Below are 17828 nucleotides of genomic sequence, written 5' to 3'. Positions count from 1 at the left end.
TCAAGTCCGAAAGGTCACGGAAGCGACGGACAATGGACATCTAAGATTAACGGACGACAGACGGCGGCGATGGTGCGACAATAATCGTTTGATTTCACAGAGAATCTTTAGCATACATTTTATTGAGTTGATCTAAGGTCAATCGGTAGCCGAGAAACTAAACTCTCCATTTGTCCTCTGCATTGACACTTTTCTTCGTGGCTTACAAACGTCAAAATCAAGAACGTATCATTGATTTTCTTTGATTTGTATTCACATTACGAGGTCCGGATATAGCTGTAGACAATAATAGCGTTAAATTGGTTATTAAAAGATCGTTTAGCATTTCATTGTTGATCTGAAGCGTGACTTAGCTCAAAATATTGCTTAAATATGATTATTATTTATTCATCAGGTTGGAATGACTCACTTAAAAAATATTGCCAAAATAGAAAAAAAACTTGTTTTAATTAGAGCTGGGAGACTTTTGTCTGGTTAGCTTCTGCTCTTTGTGGCTCAATAAATTAAGCCAGCTGACAATAGCACCGACATTCATTGCACTTTCTCACAGTTGCGGATTTCGCCAATGGGTTTCTCTAGATCATTTCGTTTTCTGGATTCATAAATCACTTGGCAATAGGCCAAAAATATCAGACTGGTTATTTGGCTAATTTTTTGTTTGTTTTAGTTAATTTTACCCAAAGCTGTTTGCGTTTCGTTGACGTTTTTCTTCTATTTATTACTTTCATTAGCTAAAAAAGTAGATATTGAAATTCATTGAAAAACGTTCGGCCATTGTTATATGGAAAAACCACTGGAATTATATCCACGAACTTCTTTGTTGTTTTTTTTTATGCTGAGTTATTGTATCTTTCGTGGTATTTAATTTGGGCATCGAACACTTGAGTTCAAGTGCAGGAATTGAGAGAAGTAGAGCACAGTGGATCGGATTAATTGGGAATAAAAAATTCGTAATAAAAAAATGTTGGCATAAAAAAAATAACAAAAATTTTAAGACATTTTAATAAATAGTTCACGAGCCTATTAAAAAGTCCGATTAAAAATTATGAGAATTCTACATTTTTATTATACAATTTACTTTTGATCCACTGTATAATCTGTTTATTTTTTCGTGATTTAAAAAAAAAGCAAACTAATAATTTGATTTGTATCCGAGTACCTGCTTGTTTACCCATGCGTCGTGGGTCGCTTTATATCTTAATTAGATGCTAAGACGATCATCATTAGCGGAGTGGTGGCGACTGCATTCAAAGCGCAGTGCGCTCTTGATGCGATAATAATTTCAGTACAGTAAATTATCAATCTATATGCCGATGGCATTAATTCCTCGTAGCCGTCAGCAAGACGGCTTAAAGGTGTCGCAATCTGGCTTCAGCAGCAACAGCAGTCGCTTTGAGAAGTTCCTGCTGCGACAGGTTCGTGTCTTAAGTCTTTCATCTTTCGTGGAATTAACATGTCAAGCACGTATTATTTCAGGTCGCACAACAATCCCCATCCGCAATGTTGTGGCAGTCCCGGGCCAGCATTCGATTCTTCCTTGCCACCAAGGACGATGCGGCCTAAACTCACTTGAACCCTTTTAAAATTATACACTGAAAAATATTTTTTTTTTTAAGAAAAAATGTATTGAATTAAATATTTATTTTATTTAAGTGAAATCTGAGATTTGGACATCAGTCCAAAAATAAAATTTAATACAGCGCTCAGCTTTTCTTACCCACAGTTTTGAAATTTTTCCAGCATTGGCATCCTGGATTTGTCCCTCAAAATTGGCCATTGAACTTGCGGCAAAACTTGTTTTCCCCTCGTTTTCTTATCGTTTCTGTGGCAGCTGCTGGCGTGGCTTTTGTGGTTAAGAGTCGAGGCGAGTTGGTCGGATTGTAATAGTAAGCATTTTGCATACCAAAGGAATTAAAGTCTTTCGACTTTGACCTTGCCCAATCCGATCTTCGCGTAGGTGAATAGAGCACAGCAGGGTGTACCTTAATGTGTGTGGCATGCTCGACTTGGCAAGAGGCAAGGGCGATCAGTTGTGGCAGAGCGACCCACCGAGAAGTCCGCTCCAAATGCAACAGACCAGAAACCCGACCGAATAAAGATAACTTCTAGGCTTTGGAGACTGCTCGTTATTTAATTTCCATTCAAGCTCTTTAATTAGCTGTTAACTTCCGCAACATTTGCGCCAAAGAACGCTTGTCTTGTCTTGCCAAAAAAATAAAACACAAAATTCCGAGATACAAGCAACTCCCAACCAAGTATTTATTCGTTGTGGGTGCGTTCAATGGCTGAAAGTGATTTATGAACAACTGCTGAGCCATAGATATTTATGGCAATTGTTTCGCTTCGATTTGCTAAGCCATTTTAGGCTTTAATTAAAGTGCTTAGTACTGGGAACTAGTCTACTAGACTCCGCGACGGAAACGACGCTCTGCCCAAAAACTAAGTCAAAAGCTTCCATTAGCCAAGTTAGCCGACAAGTGCTGACAGGAAGTTCTCATCTCTCGGTTCTAGCCATGAATTATGACCAAGTTTGACCAAGAAGCGACGAAGCGTTTTAGAAAGGCGAAATCCTGTGCCACTAAGGTCACATTCTGGTACAAACGAACGCACCAGAACCCGTTCTCCAGTCACTTCCTCCTTTGTAACAGGATCAGCTTGGGATTCCGCTTCATGTGCTGGCCATTAAGCGGGTAATCTGGTTCTCAGCCGTCGGATGCCGCGGCGACCTTGAGACGAGAGTGCAAAAAATCTGTTCAGATGTTCGCTGCTGCCCCGATCTCTCGGTGTGTAGGTTGCAATTAAGCTGAACTTGTTATGGTCGCCGGTTTCACTTCGCTTGCTCACCGACGTTGGCTTTATGACCGAAAAAATGTGCTTAATGAAAACGAACCGACGCCCCATCCATCTCCCCATCTGCCTCCCCCCACTTTTAGCTAATCGCTCCGAAAGTTGTTATAAATTTGTCACTTAAATTCATTACATCGATTGGATCCATTGTCACTCGCGTAATTAGATATTGATGAATGGGCCTTTGTGGGTGGTTCACTAAACGGGTGGGGTATGTGCACTGTTGCAGAAAACTTGACCTAACGTAATCAAATTTTCTAAAATAATGTTTATTCGTTTAAATTTTTAAATTCAGTATGTACAAGATATTCAAAGGACATTATATAGTAAATCTCATAATATTACTTTACTTTTCATATTGAAGAGTATTTTAAGTCTGTGTCTGTGAATTAGTCACTGATGATTGCAAATTTATTTTCGAATAATTTGTAGCAGTTCGATTATTACAAGTAGTAAACATTAAGTATTTTATAACACAAATTTTCAGAATCTTTAAATAAATCTAGCTTAAATTTAATTAGCTCGTGTTTGTGTCATTTACCTTCTCATTTTTATTAATAGCCAACCCATCACCTAAATTAAAAGGGTATGACAGACTGCGTCTTCTCGAGTTTTACTTTCATTTGTCATATTTGATTATTTATTTGTGAATATTTTGTATTGGTTCGATTTGAACATGAGGTAATGCGCCCTGAGGTTTAATGAACTGTTGGCGGATTTGTTTTTGGTGAAAACCATTGGGGCTGAATCACCTGCTGATTATTATTGTTGGTTGTTGGTTTTATGAGCGTTTACCTTGCGGTTGACGCTGCTTGCGATTCATTTGTATGCCATGGGCGAAATTGTCCCAGCGAAATGCATAAAAACTTCAGGTGGCTTATATTATTTATGGACTGGGTCCAGGGAATTTTAATCAGGTTCTAGCCACATCCTAGTTGCAGTATTAATCCCTGTTAATATTCATTTATTATTTCACTTCCAAATTGTAGAGGATCAGGCAGCTTGCACTCTATACCTTAAAATTCCTGAGTGATTTGCTTCGCATTTGTGGGCATGCTAAATAGTTGTTAAAAGCTTTTAGTTTTAGTGCTAAGCCGCTTAGCCGAATAGAATTTCCAGTTAGCCACGCAAATAGAACTTCAGCTGGAATGCGAATCATCTGTGGCAGCCGTCGATCATCTCTGATCTAGCTCTCTGGTTTTTAATTATCGGCTGGCAATATACGATTTGAGTTCAAGTTGTTAATGGCATTTCGTTATGTTTCATAGTTTTGAAAGTTGAAATACTTGAGTCGAATCAAATGGTTGTTGTACAACACAACGCATCTTGTACGGGTATCTTCCGGTTTTTCGTCCGATTTATGATTATTATTAATAATTGAATTTCTATTTGTTCGACGAGCCGTGAACATAGACCAGCATCTTTTTGTGGCTTTGTTTCGCTTGCAGGGTTTATTCATCTTTTTTTTTTGTTTTGACGATTAGAGCTTAATTTAATGGAATCAACAATGGAAACCGTTGCTTGATCGATTGTCTAATTTGTCAGCCACAGGATAAGTACGAAAATCAACATTAATATGCCATTAAAGCGGCACGAACAAGGTTTTGCCCCTCATCCCTCCCTCATTGATAGGAAAAGGGTGCAGTTCCGCTTGATTGATGAAAAAGAACCGAAGCTATCTGATCGCTTTTCACACTTTTGGCCAGCTCCACTTCTACTTCCACTCCGCTGGGGTTCTTTTTCCCGTCATTCAAGCCAACTGCCAACTAAGGTCATTCAACAACCCAAATAAAAGCAAATCAAAACAGCTTCAACTTTAGATTTTGGGTGTTCTTTTTGCACTGCGATCGATGTAAAATCAATCAAGGTCATCGCATCTCAACTCACTTCAAACGGTAGCAAAACAGCTAGGCAAAATTGTATCAAATATTTTGGCACGCTTGCGTACGGTTTTCGGAAGTCATGAAAAGGTTTTCTTGTCGAGAGCTATTAACAGAGATCAGTGTTGTTGAATATATAAACTATAATCAATATAGGTAAATATAATCAATTATATTGGTCATTTGCCTGATGTCAACTTATGTATATAGCGTAGTTTTTGAATAAGTAACTTTTATTGGTACCGTTCGTAAAAGTAGTTTTATATTTCATGACTTACATTACCTTTTACCACAAAGATTTTATTTATTTCCGTTTTTTTCTTTCATTCAATTTAAATTTTCTCTTCGCCCAAGCACTGTTCATACTCAAGGTCGTTCCACTGCTATTTTTGGCGCATAATGATGGCAATTTGTAGGCTAATTTGCGTGGCTACTTCTGCAGTTTGTAATGCCATGGCTTAGACAAACACCTTTAAGTCCGGAGGTGGAGCTATGAAATCGATTAGCACCCCGAAGACGGGCTAATTGTGGGCACGCACGAAGCTACAGTTCCGAATACCCCGCAGGTGGCAGTCTTCTTGACTGCAAACCCCTCCCCACCTGGATTCAATCGGCGCGGCTGCACTGCACATGCGTGGCGACTGCCGAGCGATTCGATCGGGCGTCTTCGGCAGCAGAGTCTTATAAATACGCCGGGCGTCGGCGCAGTTTTTGTTATTTGAACTTCAAATTTGCTCGAGATCGCTTCGTCTCGCGCACTCGGCCGCTAGCGATACGCGCGCGTTTTATTGGCGATTTAGTAGCGTTTTCTGTGCCGCCATTACCGCGGCGATTTTGCGTTCTTTACAAGTGGGTAGCTGTTTGCCATAAACAGAGTGACTTCTATATGGAACATTTTGGATGTAAATAAGTGGTGTTCGTAAATATATTTTAGGTGCTGACGCAAGTGGTGCTGTTGATGTCAACTGATCTGATCTGATCTGCTATTGAATCGCAAAACGCGTTGTTGCATCACGACTCGAGAATGAAGATGGTGAGTGTGCTGGTGTTGCAGTGCGAAACGAGTGCACCGAAATGTGCGAACAATCAGGTCATAATCGTAACATTGTCGCGGCTAGAATCGGCAATGGATCCCAGAAATATTCACACTTTTTTGAGGTGCAGTTGCATGCTGCTGCACTCCGCAGTTAGCAGCAGATCTGCAGCTTGCAGCTCGGCAGTTGGCCTGCTGGCATCCCATGAGTTGTCTGTCAAACAAAATTGCCCAACGCCAAAGAGTTTCTAAAAAGCGACAGCGACGAAAAACAAACAAACTTACAGAAACAAAAACAGAAACAGATACGACTCCGCGCTGCGAGTGGAGGAGTCGCATGGTAAATTTGCATAAATGGCGCTACAATTGAAGAAAATCGGTACAAGTACAAATAAAATAACAGAAAACAGCTGGCAGCAGTCATCAGTCAGATGCGAAGACGGCGACATACACGTAGAGAAAGGATAAATGATAAATGATTTATAAAGGGAAAAGATTGAAAAAGAGATTTTATTTTTGACCAATTCAAAAAAATTTTAGTTATTACTTACCTGACAAGATTGGTTATATAGAATATCCAAAATCCATGATAACCAATCTAATTTTTTACTTATTGGAAATAATATTTCTTTAATTTAAAATCTATTTAAATATCTTGAAGGTTCTAGTTTATTAGCAAATGTATATTACTTTTATTTACCAGAGTCATTTTATTTTGGGGCGCTCTGTTATATTTATAGCTAAGTTCACTTTCCCCATACTCCAAAACCATTTTAATTCATGAAGTTCTTAAGACAGCGAAATTTCTTTCTGTGCTGACCTGCGGCAATGGTAACTGCATTGAGTGATTCCACCGGCTCCAAAACCAAGTCCGCTGCCAATGACTGATTCACTCGAGGGCGACTCCGGAGTTGCGACCGGAAGTGCTCATAACCGACCGTTCCAATCCGCCCTGCGCTGAGTTGCTCTTCACGCATGCGCGTGTTCTTGGCCATTTCAAGAGCGGCTAAACGGGCCACGAGATTTGGCAATAAGCCCTGGCTGGTGAATAGGCTTGAATGAGTCAATGGGTGGGTGCCCAGAACCAGTGTTGAGCAACCGCAATTAACACCGAGCGCCAAACTGATTTTCCCCAAGGTCGTCACACCACATATAAATAGATGTGCTGGCTTTGGTTTTATGATGTGATTTCACACGCCTCAATTGTGACAATTAACGGCCCCCGTTTCGCGGCATTTGTCGCCCGAATTGTCTAAGTTTTCGGTGTTTTTCTCTGTTGTTTGGAGTCAGGGCCTAGGAAAATGACTCGACATGATCGAGACAGTTTCAGATTCTGTGTTAAAAAAGTTCCAGCGGCGGGCGCACCTCGAGCAGTAGACCTCACCCACTTTACACACTCTTCAAAACTTCAACTATTCAAGCCACACAGAATTATGCCACTCGAGATGACGCCGCACATTCGGACAGGTATTTTGTAATGGGTGCTTTAATTACGAGCTTGTAGATTGAAATGGTGAAACTTTCAATTAAGGTCAACAGGAACAACACGAATATGTATATCTTAATTCGTCTGAGCCATGTTCAGTTTGGGTTAGCAGAAACAGTAGGATGCCATCTTTGGCATTATTCTAAAGCGAATATTAATAAAGCGAAACATCGAGAGCATTATTCATGTTATGCGACACCTGTGTGAGTCCCTGCCATAAAAAAATACATTTCAACCCAAAACTTAATTGGGTTCTGACTTTAATGGATATCAACGCGAGTTGTCAACTAATAACGCAACAGAAACCAAATTATACGGCGGTTAGAACTAGTTTCTTGAGGTGCCTGCGATTCATGCCACAAGTGGAAAGAAGATTGGCAAATCCGCTAGAATTTAAGGCCCGACAGCTGACAAGTCGCTTGAGTATCTCACAAGTGGCATTTTTCTATAACAATTTATAAAAGAAGTTAAAAAAAAAAATAAAAACATAATCATAAATCCATAAGAACATTGCGTGGGACGCCTTAAACTATTTCCATTTGATTGAGATGATCTCGCTGCTCGACGCGACTTTTGTTCCATTTTTATATAACATGGTTTTTTTGTTGAATTTTTTGCTGCTATTGTCTTGATTCAATTAAGGTTTCTGTTTTAATGGCCAGTCTTTAACGACTCTGACTTGAAGCGCACTCGTAGAAGCCGTTTAAGTTTATTTTTAGTTTTATTTTGGGCAAATTTATGTGTTTTAATTTGAGAAATGTTTTCCGGGTTTCAAAGATTGTTTGGCTCAGCAGATAAAGGTTTTCACTGACTCTCTCAAAGTCTGTTATCTATGACTTAATAAGTGCTCGCCAAATTGCTGGTTTTGTATTTACATAAATCGGAGCGAGTGGAGGGATTTCCATCTAATTTGATTTTAGCATCTTCTCGGGTTTATCGAACCGGTCGGCGTGACTTTGCCATCAAGTGCTAGTGTTTTTGTCCGACTATCCACGAGGTTATTCACACATGCCTGGTATTTAGAACATTTCTAGGCGGTCCAGATCGCTTCGATAAACTAATGGTCAATGTGGCAGATGCTACGACCTTGACTCTGAATGATGCCCGCGGCAGCTACTAGTTTTTATTTTTCTATTATTTTTTTTTTTTTTAAATGCAACCACATGCGGGCTTGATGTAGGCCCGGTCTATACCGCCCCTGCCAATAATCAATCAACGCATGGGCAATTAGCGTACAAAAATGCGTTTAATTTGGCTTTCAACTTGTTAATCATTAATGTGCGTAGAGAGCCTTCGATGAACGTGACCTAATTGGATTGTGAGCGCAGTGTCGAATTCTTAGCCAAAAACCGATGGTGTCAAAAGCTGACAACGGTCATTTGCAAAATTTTCGAGCCTTAATTATATGCGGAAATTTTCGATGCTCTGACGCCACTGAAAATGGCCATAAACGGTCGAGGCCCACGTAGATATTTTCAGTCACTCCGGCTAAACATAAATATAAATATAAATGTCAAAGACATGGATTTAAGATCATTAATGTTTTCAACACTAAATTATGTTTATATTTTTCTCATGTTTCTTGCAGCAGATTAGTGTATTTAGCCTGGCTTTGATCGCCCTAAGCCAGAGCTATTTTACTGCGGCCCATGTAAGTCGATGATATCTGATTAATGTAAGCGTACTTAACAAATTAAATCGCTTCCAGGGCTATGACTATCCCCAGCCGAAGGTGCCCTTCACCGATGGGTATTCGTATCCGCAGCCGGCCATTCCGTTCCCACCACCACTCCCGAAAGTGGTGGAGTCCAGTGGCTACTCCTACCCAAAGCCAGCCGTTCCCTTCCCGACAGCACAGCCCAAGTACACACCACCAGTGCAGCAGATCATTCCGCAGGAACCGAAGCTGGTCAGTGGGTACTCTTATCCAAAGCCAGAGGTCCCCTTCCCGCCACCCACGCAGCCACCACAGATCAGGGTGACATCCCCACCGGTCGCCGAGGGATACGCCTATCCCACACCGTCGGTACCCTTCCCCCAGCCAAAGCAAGGATACGATTACCCCAAGCCGGCAGTTTCGTTCCCACCACCAACTGCTCCACCACAAAAGTACTTGCCACCTGTAACCACAACTCAAGCGCCACCTCCTCAAGTTAGAAAGGGATACGACTATCCAAAGCCTGCCATTCCGTTCCCACCGCCTACTGCTCCGCCACAGAAGTATCTTCCCCCGGTGACCAACACTCCTGCTCCACCTCCACCACCACCGCCTACTAAGAAGTATCTGCCACCCCCTCAGGTCAAGCAGGGTTACGATTATCCTAAGCCAGCAATTCCATTCCCACCACCCACAAACCCACCACAGAAATACCTGCCTCCCGTTGTGCCAACCAGCCCTCCTGTGCCAAAATATGTTCCCCCACCTGCACCTACCTACATTCCACCACAACCAAAGAAGCAAGGATATGACTATCCCAAGCCCGCCATTCCATTCCCACCACCCACCGCTCCTCCGCAGAAGTATCTGCCTCCTGTGACCACAACCCAAACACCAGCTCCTCCCCCGCCGAAGTACCTGCCACCACCACAGGTGAAACAGGGATACGACTATCCCAAGCCAGCTATTCCATTCCCACCACCAACTGCTCCACCACAAAAATATTTGCCACCTGTTACCACTACGAAAGCACCTCCACCACCACCTACCGTTAAATACCTTCCTCCACCACAAGTGAAGCAAGGTTACGATTACCCAAAACCCGCCGTTCCTTTCCCACCTCCCACTAACCCACCACAGAAATATCTTCCACCTGTTGTGCCCACGAGTCCACCACAGCCGAAGTACTTGCCACCTCCGAAGCCAACAAACTCACCGCAGCCCAAGTATCTGCCACCCCCACAGCCCAAGTCGGGGTATGATTACCCAAAACCCTCCATTCCATTCCCACCACCAACAAACCCACCACAGAAATACTTGCCACCTATTGTGCCCACGACTCCACCACAGCCCAAGTACTTGCCACCTCCAAAGCCAACAAACCCCCCGCAGCCCAAGTATCTGCCACCCCCACAGCCTAAGTCAGGCTATGATTACCCGAAACCCGCCATTCCATTCCCAGCACCCACTAACCCACCTCAAAAGTACCTGCCACCACCAGTAATTCCCACTTCACCACCAGTACCAAAATATCTGCCACCTACAAGCCCACCAACACCCAAGTACTTGCCCCCGGTGCAGGCGAAGCAGGGTTACGACTATCCCAAGCCCGCCATTCCATTCCCACCACCCACTGCCCCACCACAGAAGTACTTGCCACCTGTGACCACAACTCAAGCACCGCCTCCACCTCCTCCCACATCCAAGTACCTTCCTCCACCTCAAGTTAAGCAGGGCTACGACTATCCCAAGCCCGTTATTCCCTTTCCACCGCCCACGAATCCACCGCAGAAGTACATTCCACCCGTTGTGCCAACCAGCCCGCCCACTCCCAAGTACCTTCCACCCCCTCAGGTGAAGCAGGGTTACGACTACCCCAAGCCAGTCATTCCATTTCCCCCACCCGCCCCCAAGTCCGCGGGCTATTCCTACCCGAAGCCGGCCATCGCATTCGACTTTTGAATAACTCATCACTGATTAAATGACACAATTGCCTCTGTGTGCGCATAGTGATCCTTAGGAACGTACGAAATTGAATAATTGTAGTCTATTGTAATATTTTATTTAATAACTATTATTAATGATGTACCGGGGATCTCGCCTGCGGAATCTCCAATCGAACTTAGTCATTAAAATATGTGTTTGAAACTTATGTTTTAACGATTACGCAATGCTGCCGAATTAAAAACGACAATGTGAATGTTATATGGTTACTGTTTTCTTTTTAGTAAGACGTCAAGTATCAGAGCAACAGCAAATCTCATCTAAAACGAAAAATAAATCCGGTCGAATCACATACTTTTAGACTTCGCAGTTCAAAGTGCTCGCTTGCCGAAAAGTAGAGTACAATTGGGCAACAAGAAATTTATAATTCTACTGAAACTCCGTCAAACGATAGCATTGGAATAATTTAACCTGTTAGTTTTCAGCAGGAATACCAAAAGTGTTTCTTTGATATTGGTATAACTCTGTACATTAAGGCTGTTTATAATATTATGACAAATTTATAATAACCCTGTCTTACAAAATCGACCCATAATTCACTGGCATTTTTAACTCTGAAGACTGCCCCGAGAGACTTAGTACAATATCGCATCACCTTGGCCCATATGTAAATATCTTATAAAGGCCAAAAAGTATGCCTCGATTTTTCGTATCGTTGACTTTGAACTTGAAGCTTCAGACGACAATGCACTTGCTGAACAAAAAATTAATTTCGGATCATTAAACGAGTTTCCGCATCTCGATCTGAACTAGTTTTTTTAGCTGCTGGCTCGTCTCCGCTTGACGACAGCTCGGTATTGATGCATAATAATCATTGGCTTTAATGGCCTAAACTTCTTACTCTATTATGCAATATTTATTGTTAGGCAAATAAGTGGGCTCCCGTCAATGGGGTTTCCTGTTAGTCGATTTATTAATCAGGCAGTGAACGTATTTTTCAATATTTTTTTTATTTATGACTTTCTTAATTTCGTTTCCCAGGTGAAACCCGTGAGTCAAATAACAGGATTTGGCTCGGTTCGCTGGGTGTTCGTTGGAGCCTCTAGTAACGGTGACGGCGGAGGACCACGCGACGCTGGGTCTTGTAGCGGTATCCATCGTTGGAGGAGAAGGAGTGGGCGGGCTCAGAGGCGGCGGTCTCGTAGCTCTCAGCGGGGGCAGAGTAGGAAGCAGCTGGGGCGGAGTAGGAGACAGCTGGGGCGGATGCGGCACCGCTGTAGTACTCGGGAGCAGAGTAGCTCTGAGCGGGAGCGGCGTAGGAGACAGCTGGAGCGGAAGCAGCAGCAGTGTAGGTGGCAGCAGGAGCGGAGTAGCTCTGGGCAGGTGCGGCGTAGGACACAGCTGGTGCGGAGGCAGCAGCGGTGTAGGTGGCAGCGGGAGCAGAGTAGCTCTGAGCGGGCGCGGAGTAGCTCTGAGCGGGAGCGGCGTAGGAGACAGCTGGAGCGGAAGCAGCAGCAGTGTAGGTGGCAGCAGGAGCGGAGTAGCTCTGGGCAGGTGCGGCGTAGGACACAGCTGGTGCGGAGGCAGCAGCGGTGTAGGTGGCAGCGGGAGCAGAGTAGCTCTGAGCGGGGGCGGAGTACACTGGAGCTGGGGCAGAGGCTGCTGGAGGCAGGTAATCGTTGGAGGGCAGGTGGCTCACATCACGACGGTGACGGCGGAGCACCACACGCTTGTGGGTCTTGTACCGGTATCCATCGTTGGAGGAGAAGGAGTGGGCAGGAGCAGAAGCAGCGGTTTCGTAGCTCTCAGCGGGCTCGGCGTAGGAGACAGCAGGTGCGGAATAGGTCTGGGCGGGAGCGGCGTAGGACACAGCTGGGGCAGAGGCAGCGCTCTGGTAGACTGGAGCGGGGGCGGAAGCTGCTGGGGGCAGGTACTCACTGGTTGGGGCGGAAGCGGCGCCCTGGAAAGGGGGCAGGTAGTCGTTGGAGGGCACACCACGACGATGACGGCGGAGGACCACGCGCTTGTGGGTCTTGTAACGGTATCCATCGTTGGCCGAGAAGGTGTGTGCGGGCTCAGAGGCAGCGGTCTCGTAAGACTCAGCGGGAGCGGAGTAGGACACAGCTGGGGCGGAAGCGGCAGCGGTGTAGGTCTGAGCAGGAGCAGCGTAGGACACAGCAGGAGCCGATGCAGCAGCGTTGTAGGTGGCAGCAGGGGCGGCGTAGCTCTGGACGGGAGCGGCGTAGGACACAGCTGGGGCAGAGGCAGCAGCGGTGTAGGTGGCAGCAGGAGCAGAGTAGCTCTGGGCAGGAGCGGCGTAGGACACAGCTGGGGCAGAAGCAGCGGCGGTGTAGGTGGCAGCAGGAGCAGAGTAGCTCTGGGCAGGAGCGGCGTAGGACACAGCTGGGGCAGAAGCAGCGGCGGTGTAGGTGGCAGCAGGAGCAGAGTAGCTCTGGGCAGGAGCGGCGTAGGACACAGCTGGGGCAGCATAAGACACCGCCGGAGCAGAAGCAGCAACGGAGTAGCTGGACTCAACGGGAGCGGAGTAGGAAGCAACTGGGGCCGAGGCCTCTACGCTGTAGCTCTGGGCAGGAGCGGAGTAGGAAGCCACGGGAGCCGATGCTGCTCCACGGCCGGGGGGCAGGTACTGGCTAGATGGCAGGTGGCTGACATCAGCGGCCACGGCGGCGATGAAGGCGCAGAACAAGAAGAATTTCTGCAATGGAAGAAATTACACATATTAGCTGAGTATCCTGATGGAGCGCCAGTCCTGGTTAATACCATTTTTCTGAGTGCTCGGCTGTCCAGTTGAACGGAGAGTGCAAATGGAAGTGATGCCTTAGACCATGTTCTGCGGCTTATTTATATGATTCTAATCACCGGCCTGCGGCGGGAAATTTGCATTTGACTATTTAATTTATGAATTTGTATTTAGTGACACCGCCAAAACATATCCATTATAGTTTTGCAAGCAGGTTTGCAACGGGTTTTGCGGTGTGCTCAACTCCAGCGAGATCATGAGCCACGATTTGGGGGTCCCCCTTTCTCCCCCGGCCTAACCTCCAAATCATCCAAACGGCCACTTAATATTTTTAATATATTTCGTTAATACTTAGTGGCCAAGATCAGGTTCCATTGTTCCCCCATCCGCACTCACCAATTTCTCCCAGGCCAAACGCGTGCCGATTCCAATTCCCAATTCCGACCCACCCCAGCTCAATTTGCTTAATTGTCGATAATTATATTGTGGCTTAATCAACTGGTACTAATCGGGTTCTATGACTCCAGATAATAAAAGCAGATGTTCGATAGCGGAGCGGAGAAAAGGCCAAAAACAGTTGGTAAGAAGCGAATTGACTGCCGAAAAAGCAATCAAATTGCGGAAATAAATCACGACCTCAATGCCGAAACAATAGATGTGACTGCCGAATCCGAAAGAAAACCTGAACTAAATGGAATGAATACACTTTTGGAAAAATTACCTTTTATGAAGATCAAGTCGAAGGAAAAACATTAATAAAACGAGGTAATTAATTCTATTCCTCGAACTAGATTCTGTTAACAAAAGTTGTCGCCCCCTCCTAAATTTAAGTGCAAATTGTATAAAAATCATTTATTCACTATAAAATAACATTCTAACAAATTAAATAAGATTTTAGGCCATACAAACTTACTAACTTAATACCGGCATATTAAAAAGACACACCATCCGCCAAAGTTAACATACCCCTTACTGTTGTAGGTAAGTGGTCTAAAAGTGTTAAGCAGGCTTGAACTTTTTTAAGATGAGGTTGCGGAAGTTTCGGCATAAATAGATTTAAATTTCGATTATGTGTCAAGTGTACATTGTTTGTCTAATCCCACGTTCTAATGTGTATAATTAGATCGTGGAATGATGAATATATTCTAGCACCTAACCTTTTTTATATGATTACAGGTGATTTTTAAATAGGTAAACACATTTTTAAATACTCTGTCGGCTTTTACTAATATATATGGTATCCGCAAGGATTTAAATATTCTTCGAATATATTCCTCCTTCAGTCAATTATATATAACTTTTTATCACCCAGCTCGTACACCCAACTTGATAAAATTAAAAATGAGGTAGAATATATGGATTCGTTATCGTATTATTGTATTTGAATGAAAAAGAGGTATTCTAATAGTAGGGTCTGCACTCCAAAATGAGCACGATTCAATCACCAAGTGAAGCCTTTATCGGATGATTTAGTTGCGGCGGTACAAAACGCGCTTGTGGGTCTTGTAGCGGTATCCATCATCAGCCAGGACATGGGCGGGAGCCGCCTCGACGGTGTTTTCCACGGGGGCAAGGTACTCGGCGGGAGGCAAGTACTCGTTGGAGAGCTCGTTGACGTCACGGCGGTGACGGCGGTAAACAACGCGACGATGGGTCTTGTAACGGTAACCGTCATCGGCCAGCTCATGGGCGGGCTCAGCCTCAACCACGACGGGAGCGGGGGCGGCCAGCTGGACAGGGGCGGCGATCTGAACTTGAGCGGGAGCTGGGGCAGCAACCTGGACGGGGGCGGACACCGGGGGAAGATACTCGTTGGAAGGAGCGACAGCCTGGACAGGGGGCAGGTACTCGTTGGAAGGCAAGTGGCTCACATCACGACGGTGACGCTTGGTAACCACGCGCTTCTGGGTCTTGTAACGGTATCCATCATTGGCCAAGACGGTCTCAGGAGCACTTTGAGCGGGTGCCAGGTACTCGTTGGAAGGTGCATTGAAGGGGGGCAGGTACTCGTTGGAGGGCTCGTTGAGGTCACGGCGATGGCGGCGGACCACCACGCGCTTGTGGGTCTTGTATCGGTAGCCATCATCGGACAGCTCATGGGCTGGGGCAGGCTGGACCTCCAAGGGAGCTAGGTACTCGTTGGTGGGTCCGGCGATGATCTGCTGCTCCTGGACGGGAGGCAGGTACTCGTTGGAGAGTTCGTTGACGTCACGGCGGTGACGGCGATAGACAACGCGACGATTGGTCTTGTAACGGTAACCGTCATCGGCCAGGTCATGGGCGGGCTCAGCCTCAACCACGACGGGAGCGGGGGCGGCGAACTGAACTTGAGCGGGAGCTGGGGCAGCAACCTGGACGGGGGCGGACACCGGGGGCAGATATTCGTTGGAAGGAGCGGCAGCCTGGACAGGGGGCAGGTACTCGTTGGAAGGCAAGTGGCTCACATCACGACGGTGACGCTTGGTAACCACGCGCTTCTGGGTCTTGTAACGGTATCCATCATTGGCCAAGACGGTCTCAGGAGCACTTTGAGCGGGTGCCAGGTACTCGTTGGAAGGAGCATTGAAGGGGGGCAGGTACTCGTTGGAGGGCTCGTTGACGTCACGGCGATGGCGGCGGACCACCACGCGCTTGTGGGTCTTGTATCGGTAGCCATCATCGGCCAGCTCATGGGCTGGGGCAGGCTGGACCTCCAAGGGAGCTAGGTACTCGTTGGTGGGTCCGGCGATGATCTGCTGCTCCTGGACGGGAGGCAGGTACTCGTTGGAGGGCAGGTGGCTGACATCGGCAGCCGCGGCTGCGATCACGGCAAAAGCGACCAGGAAGAGTTTCTGCAAGAAACAGTTGGAAAAATTGTTTAGTTTAGTCCTTCAGTGGCGATTCGATGGCTACGGTTCCTAAATTGTCGAATCGTACCATATTGTCCGATGAGTTGCTTGTTCACAGCAGTAAAACCGAAACTCTAATGAGGAATACGCAGAACCTTTTGGTATTTATACAGATTCTCCGCTCTTCGCTGGCTATTACAGAGCTGGCGTTTTTTGCGCCTCTGCCCAAAAAGACGTCGCTGCCGGCGCACGCGTCTGTAAATTCGCACGACTTCGGCTTTGGTTTGGCTGGGCTACGGGTTCTAAGCCGCTCTTTTGCGGTTCAAACGCAGCTTGGCCAACACGATAGACGGCGACTGCGACGCTTACATTCGCACAAGCTAACGCTTCGGAGCAGTTGATGGCTAAAAAAATGTTTAATGGCCAAAATCGTTCGCACGGATTCTCTTAATTGTTTTATTTAATCATATGCAAAAGATTTGATGGACATCAACGTTTTGGACAAGTCGAGCGCGCAAAGATACTCACATATAAATATATATAAACATATATATCCGTATTAACTTGGCTCTCTCATCTTGTTGACACCTCTTTGTGTTCGCTCCACCTGCCTTGTTTCATTCAAGCCGACGTTGGAATTGCGCTCGATTTAAATGCAAATGATGAGTTATATGTTTCAATCAAATCCGCTCACTTCAATAGATTTCCGAATCGCAGCCTCTTCACTTTGTGGCGATGTCGTTCGCCGTTCATTAATCAACAAATAGGAACTGACCAAGCGAGACAACCAATTTTTGGAAATATGATATAATTATGCCTGATGCGTACGAATTGTATAAGTTTGTAAACAGAAAGCCGGATATAGGATGGCGAGATCTCAGAAGATCCCATTGTGAATTCGAAGAACAATCTTCAATTACTAAGTTCAAAAGGGCTCATAATATTAATTAATTAATTAATTAATTCTTAAATATTTAAATGTAAATTAAAAATGAAATTAAAATTTTTATACAACATTGATTTGATTTGAAATAGTAATGCTTACTTTTACAAACATGTTTTCTTATATTTATTAACCGACCAATTTTGTTGACATCCCACAGCACACTTAATCACAGCTTAAGCATTTTTCAATATCATCCAGATGTGACATTTGATCTGCAAGTGACTTTTGTGTCACTTCTGTTAAAAAACCTCTCACCAATTGTTTCCAAAATTAAACATGGTCATTAAAGCGATGTCCGAATAAATCAAGTAAAGCTGTTTCCACCGGTAGATAAGGAGTATTTACTTGGCTTATTTATGAGTTTGTTTAATTTTAAACGCACGCTCCAGTTGATAAAATAGGATTGAATGATTAAATCGAAGATATTAATGCGTTTAAAAAAGGAA

General features: G+C 45.0%; 3 protein-coding genes across 6 annotated transcripts; 1 reads left to right on the top strand and 2 right to left on the bottom strand.

Moving 5' to 3' along the window:
- Positions 1–5470: 5470 nt before the first annotated feature.
- LOC6610794 (extensin-1) lies at positions 5471–11108 on the top strand. Of its 2 annotated transcripts, none has more exons than XM_032718740.1 (4): positions 5471–5576; positions 5662–5760; positions 8838–8897; positions 8955–11108. In XM_032718740.1, the coding sequence occupies exons 2-4, from the start codon at positions 5752–5754 to the stop codon at positions 10863–10865; spliced, it is 1980 nt and encodes a 659-aa protein (XP_032574631.1). In that variant the 5' UTR covers positions 5471–5576; positions 5662–5751; the 3' UTR covers positions 10866–11108. The 2 variants fall into 2 exon arrangements, with proteins under 2 accessions (XP_032574631.1, XP_032574630.1); XM_032718739.1 differs by having other exon boundaries at positions 8835–8897.
- A 693-nt stretch (positions 11109–11801) lies between these two features.
- On the bottom strand, positions 11802–13672 carry LOC116801039 (RNA-binding protein 14). The gene is made up of 2 exons (XM_032718387.1): positions 13629–13672; positions 11802–13563 (listed from the first exon to the last, which is right to left on the bottom strand). Exons 1-2 carry the CDS (start codon positions 13629–13631, stop codon positions 11950–11952), a joined length of 1617 nt encoding a protein of 538 aa, XP_032574278.1. The 5' UTR covers positions 13632–13672; the 3' UTR covers positions 11802–11949.
- A 1290-nt stretch (positions 13673–14962) lies between these two features.
- Positions 14963–16614, bottom strand: LOC6610793. Of its 3 annotated transcripts, none has more exons than XM_032718390.1 (3): positions 16525–16614; positions 15935–16439; positions 14963–15361 (listed from the first exon to the last, which is right to left on the bottom strand). In XM_032718390.1, exons 1-3 carry the CDS (start codon positions 16525–16527, stop codon positions 15078–15080), a joined length of 792 nt encoding a protein of 263 aa, XP_032574281.1. In that variant the 5' UTR covers positions 16528–16614; the 3' UTR covers positions 14963–15077. The 3 variants fall into 3 exon arrangements, with proteins under 3 accessions (XP_032574281.1, XP_032574280.1, XP_032574279.1); XM_032718389.1 differs by having other exon boundaries at positions 14963–15767; positions 16341–16439; positions 16525–16612; XM_032718388.1 differs by having other exon boundaries at positions 14963–16439; positions 16525–16612.
- Between the last annotated feature and the right edge of the window lie 1214 nt (positions 16615–17828).

Source organism: Drosophila sechellia, chromosome 3L (assembly GCF_004382195.2).
Source record: "Drosophila sechellia strain sech25 chromosome 3L, ASM438219v1, whole genome shotgun sequence".
NCBI lineage: Eukaryota > Metazoa > Arthropoda > Insecta > Diptera > Drosophilidae > Drosophila > Drosophila sechellia.
This window is presented reverse-complemented; position numbering and strand designations above follow the sequence as displayed.

Excerpts from the sequence above, each read along its gene's own strand:
- LOC6610794 (XM_032718739.1), top strand. Across the intron at positions 8,898-8,954 it reads GCTATTTTACTGCGGCCCAT|GGCTATGACTATCCCCAGCC; the intron begins GTAAGTCGATGA and ends AATCGCTTCCAG.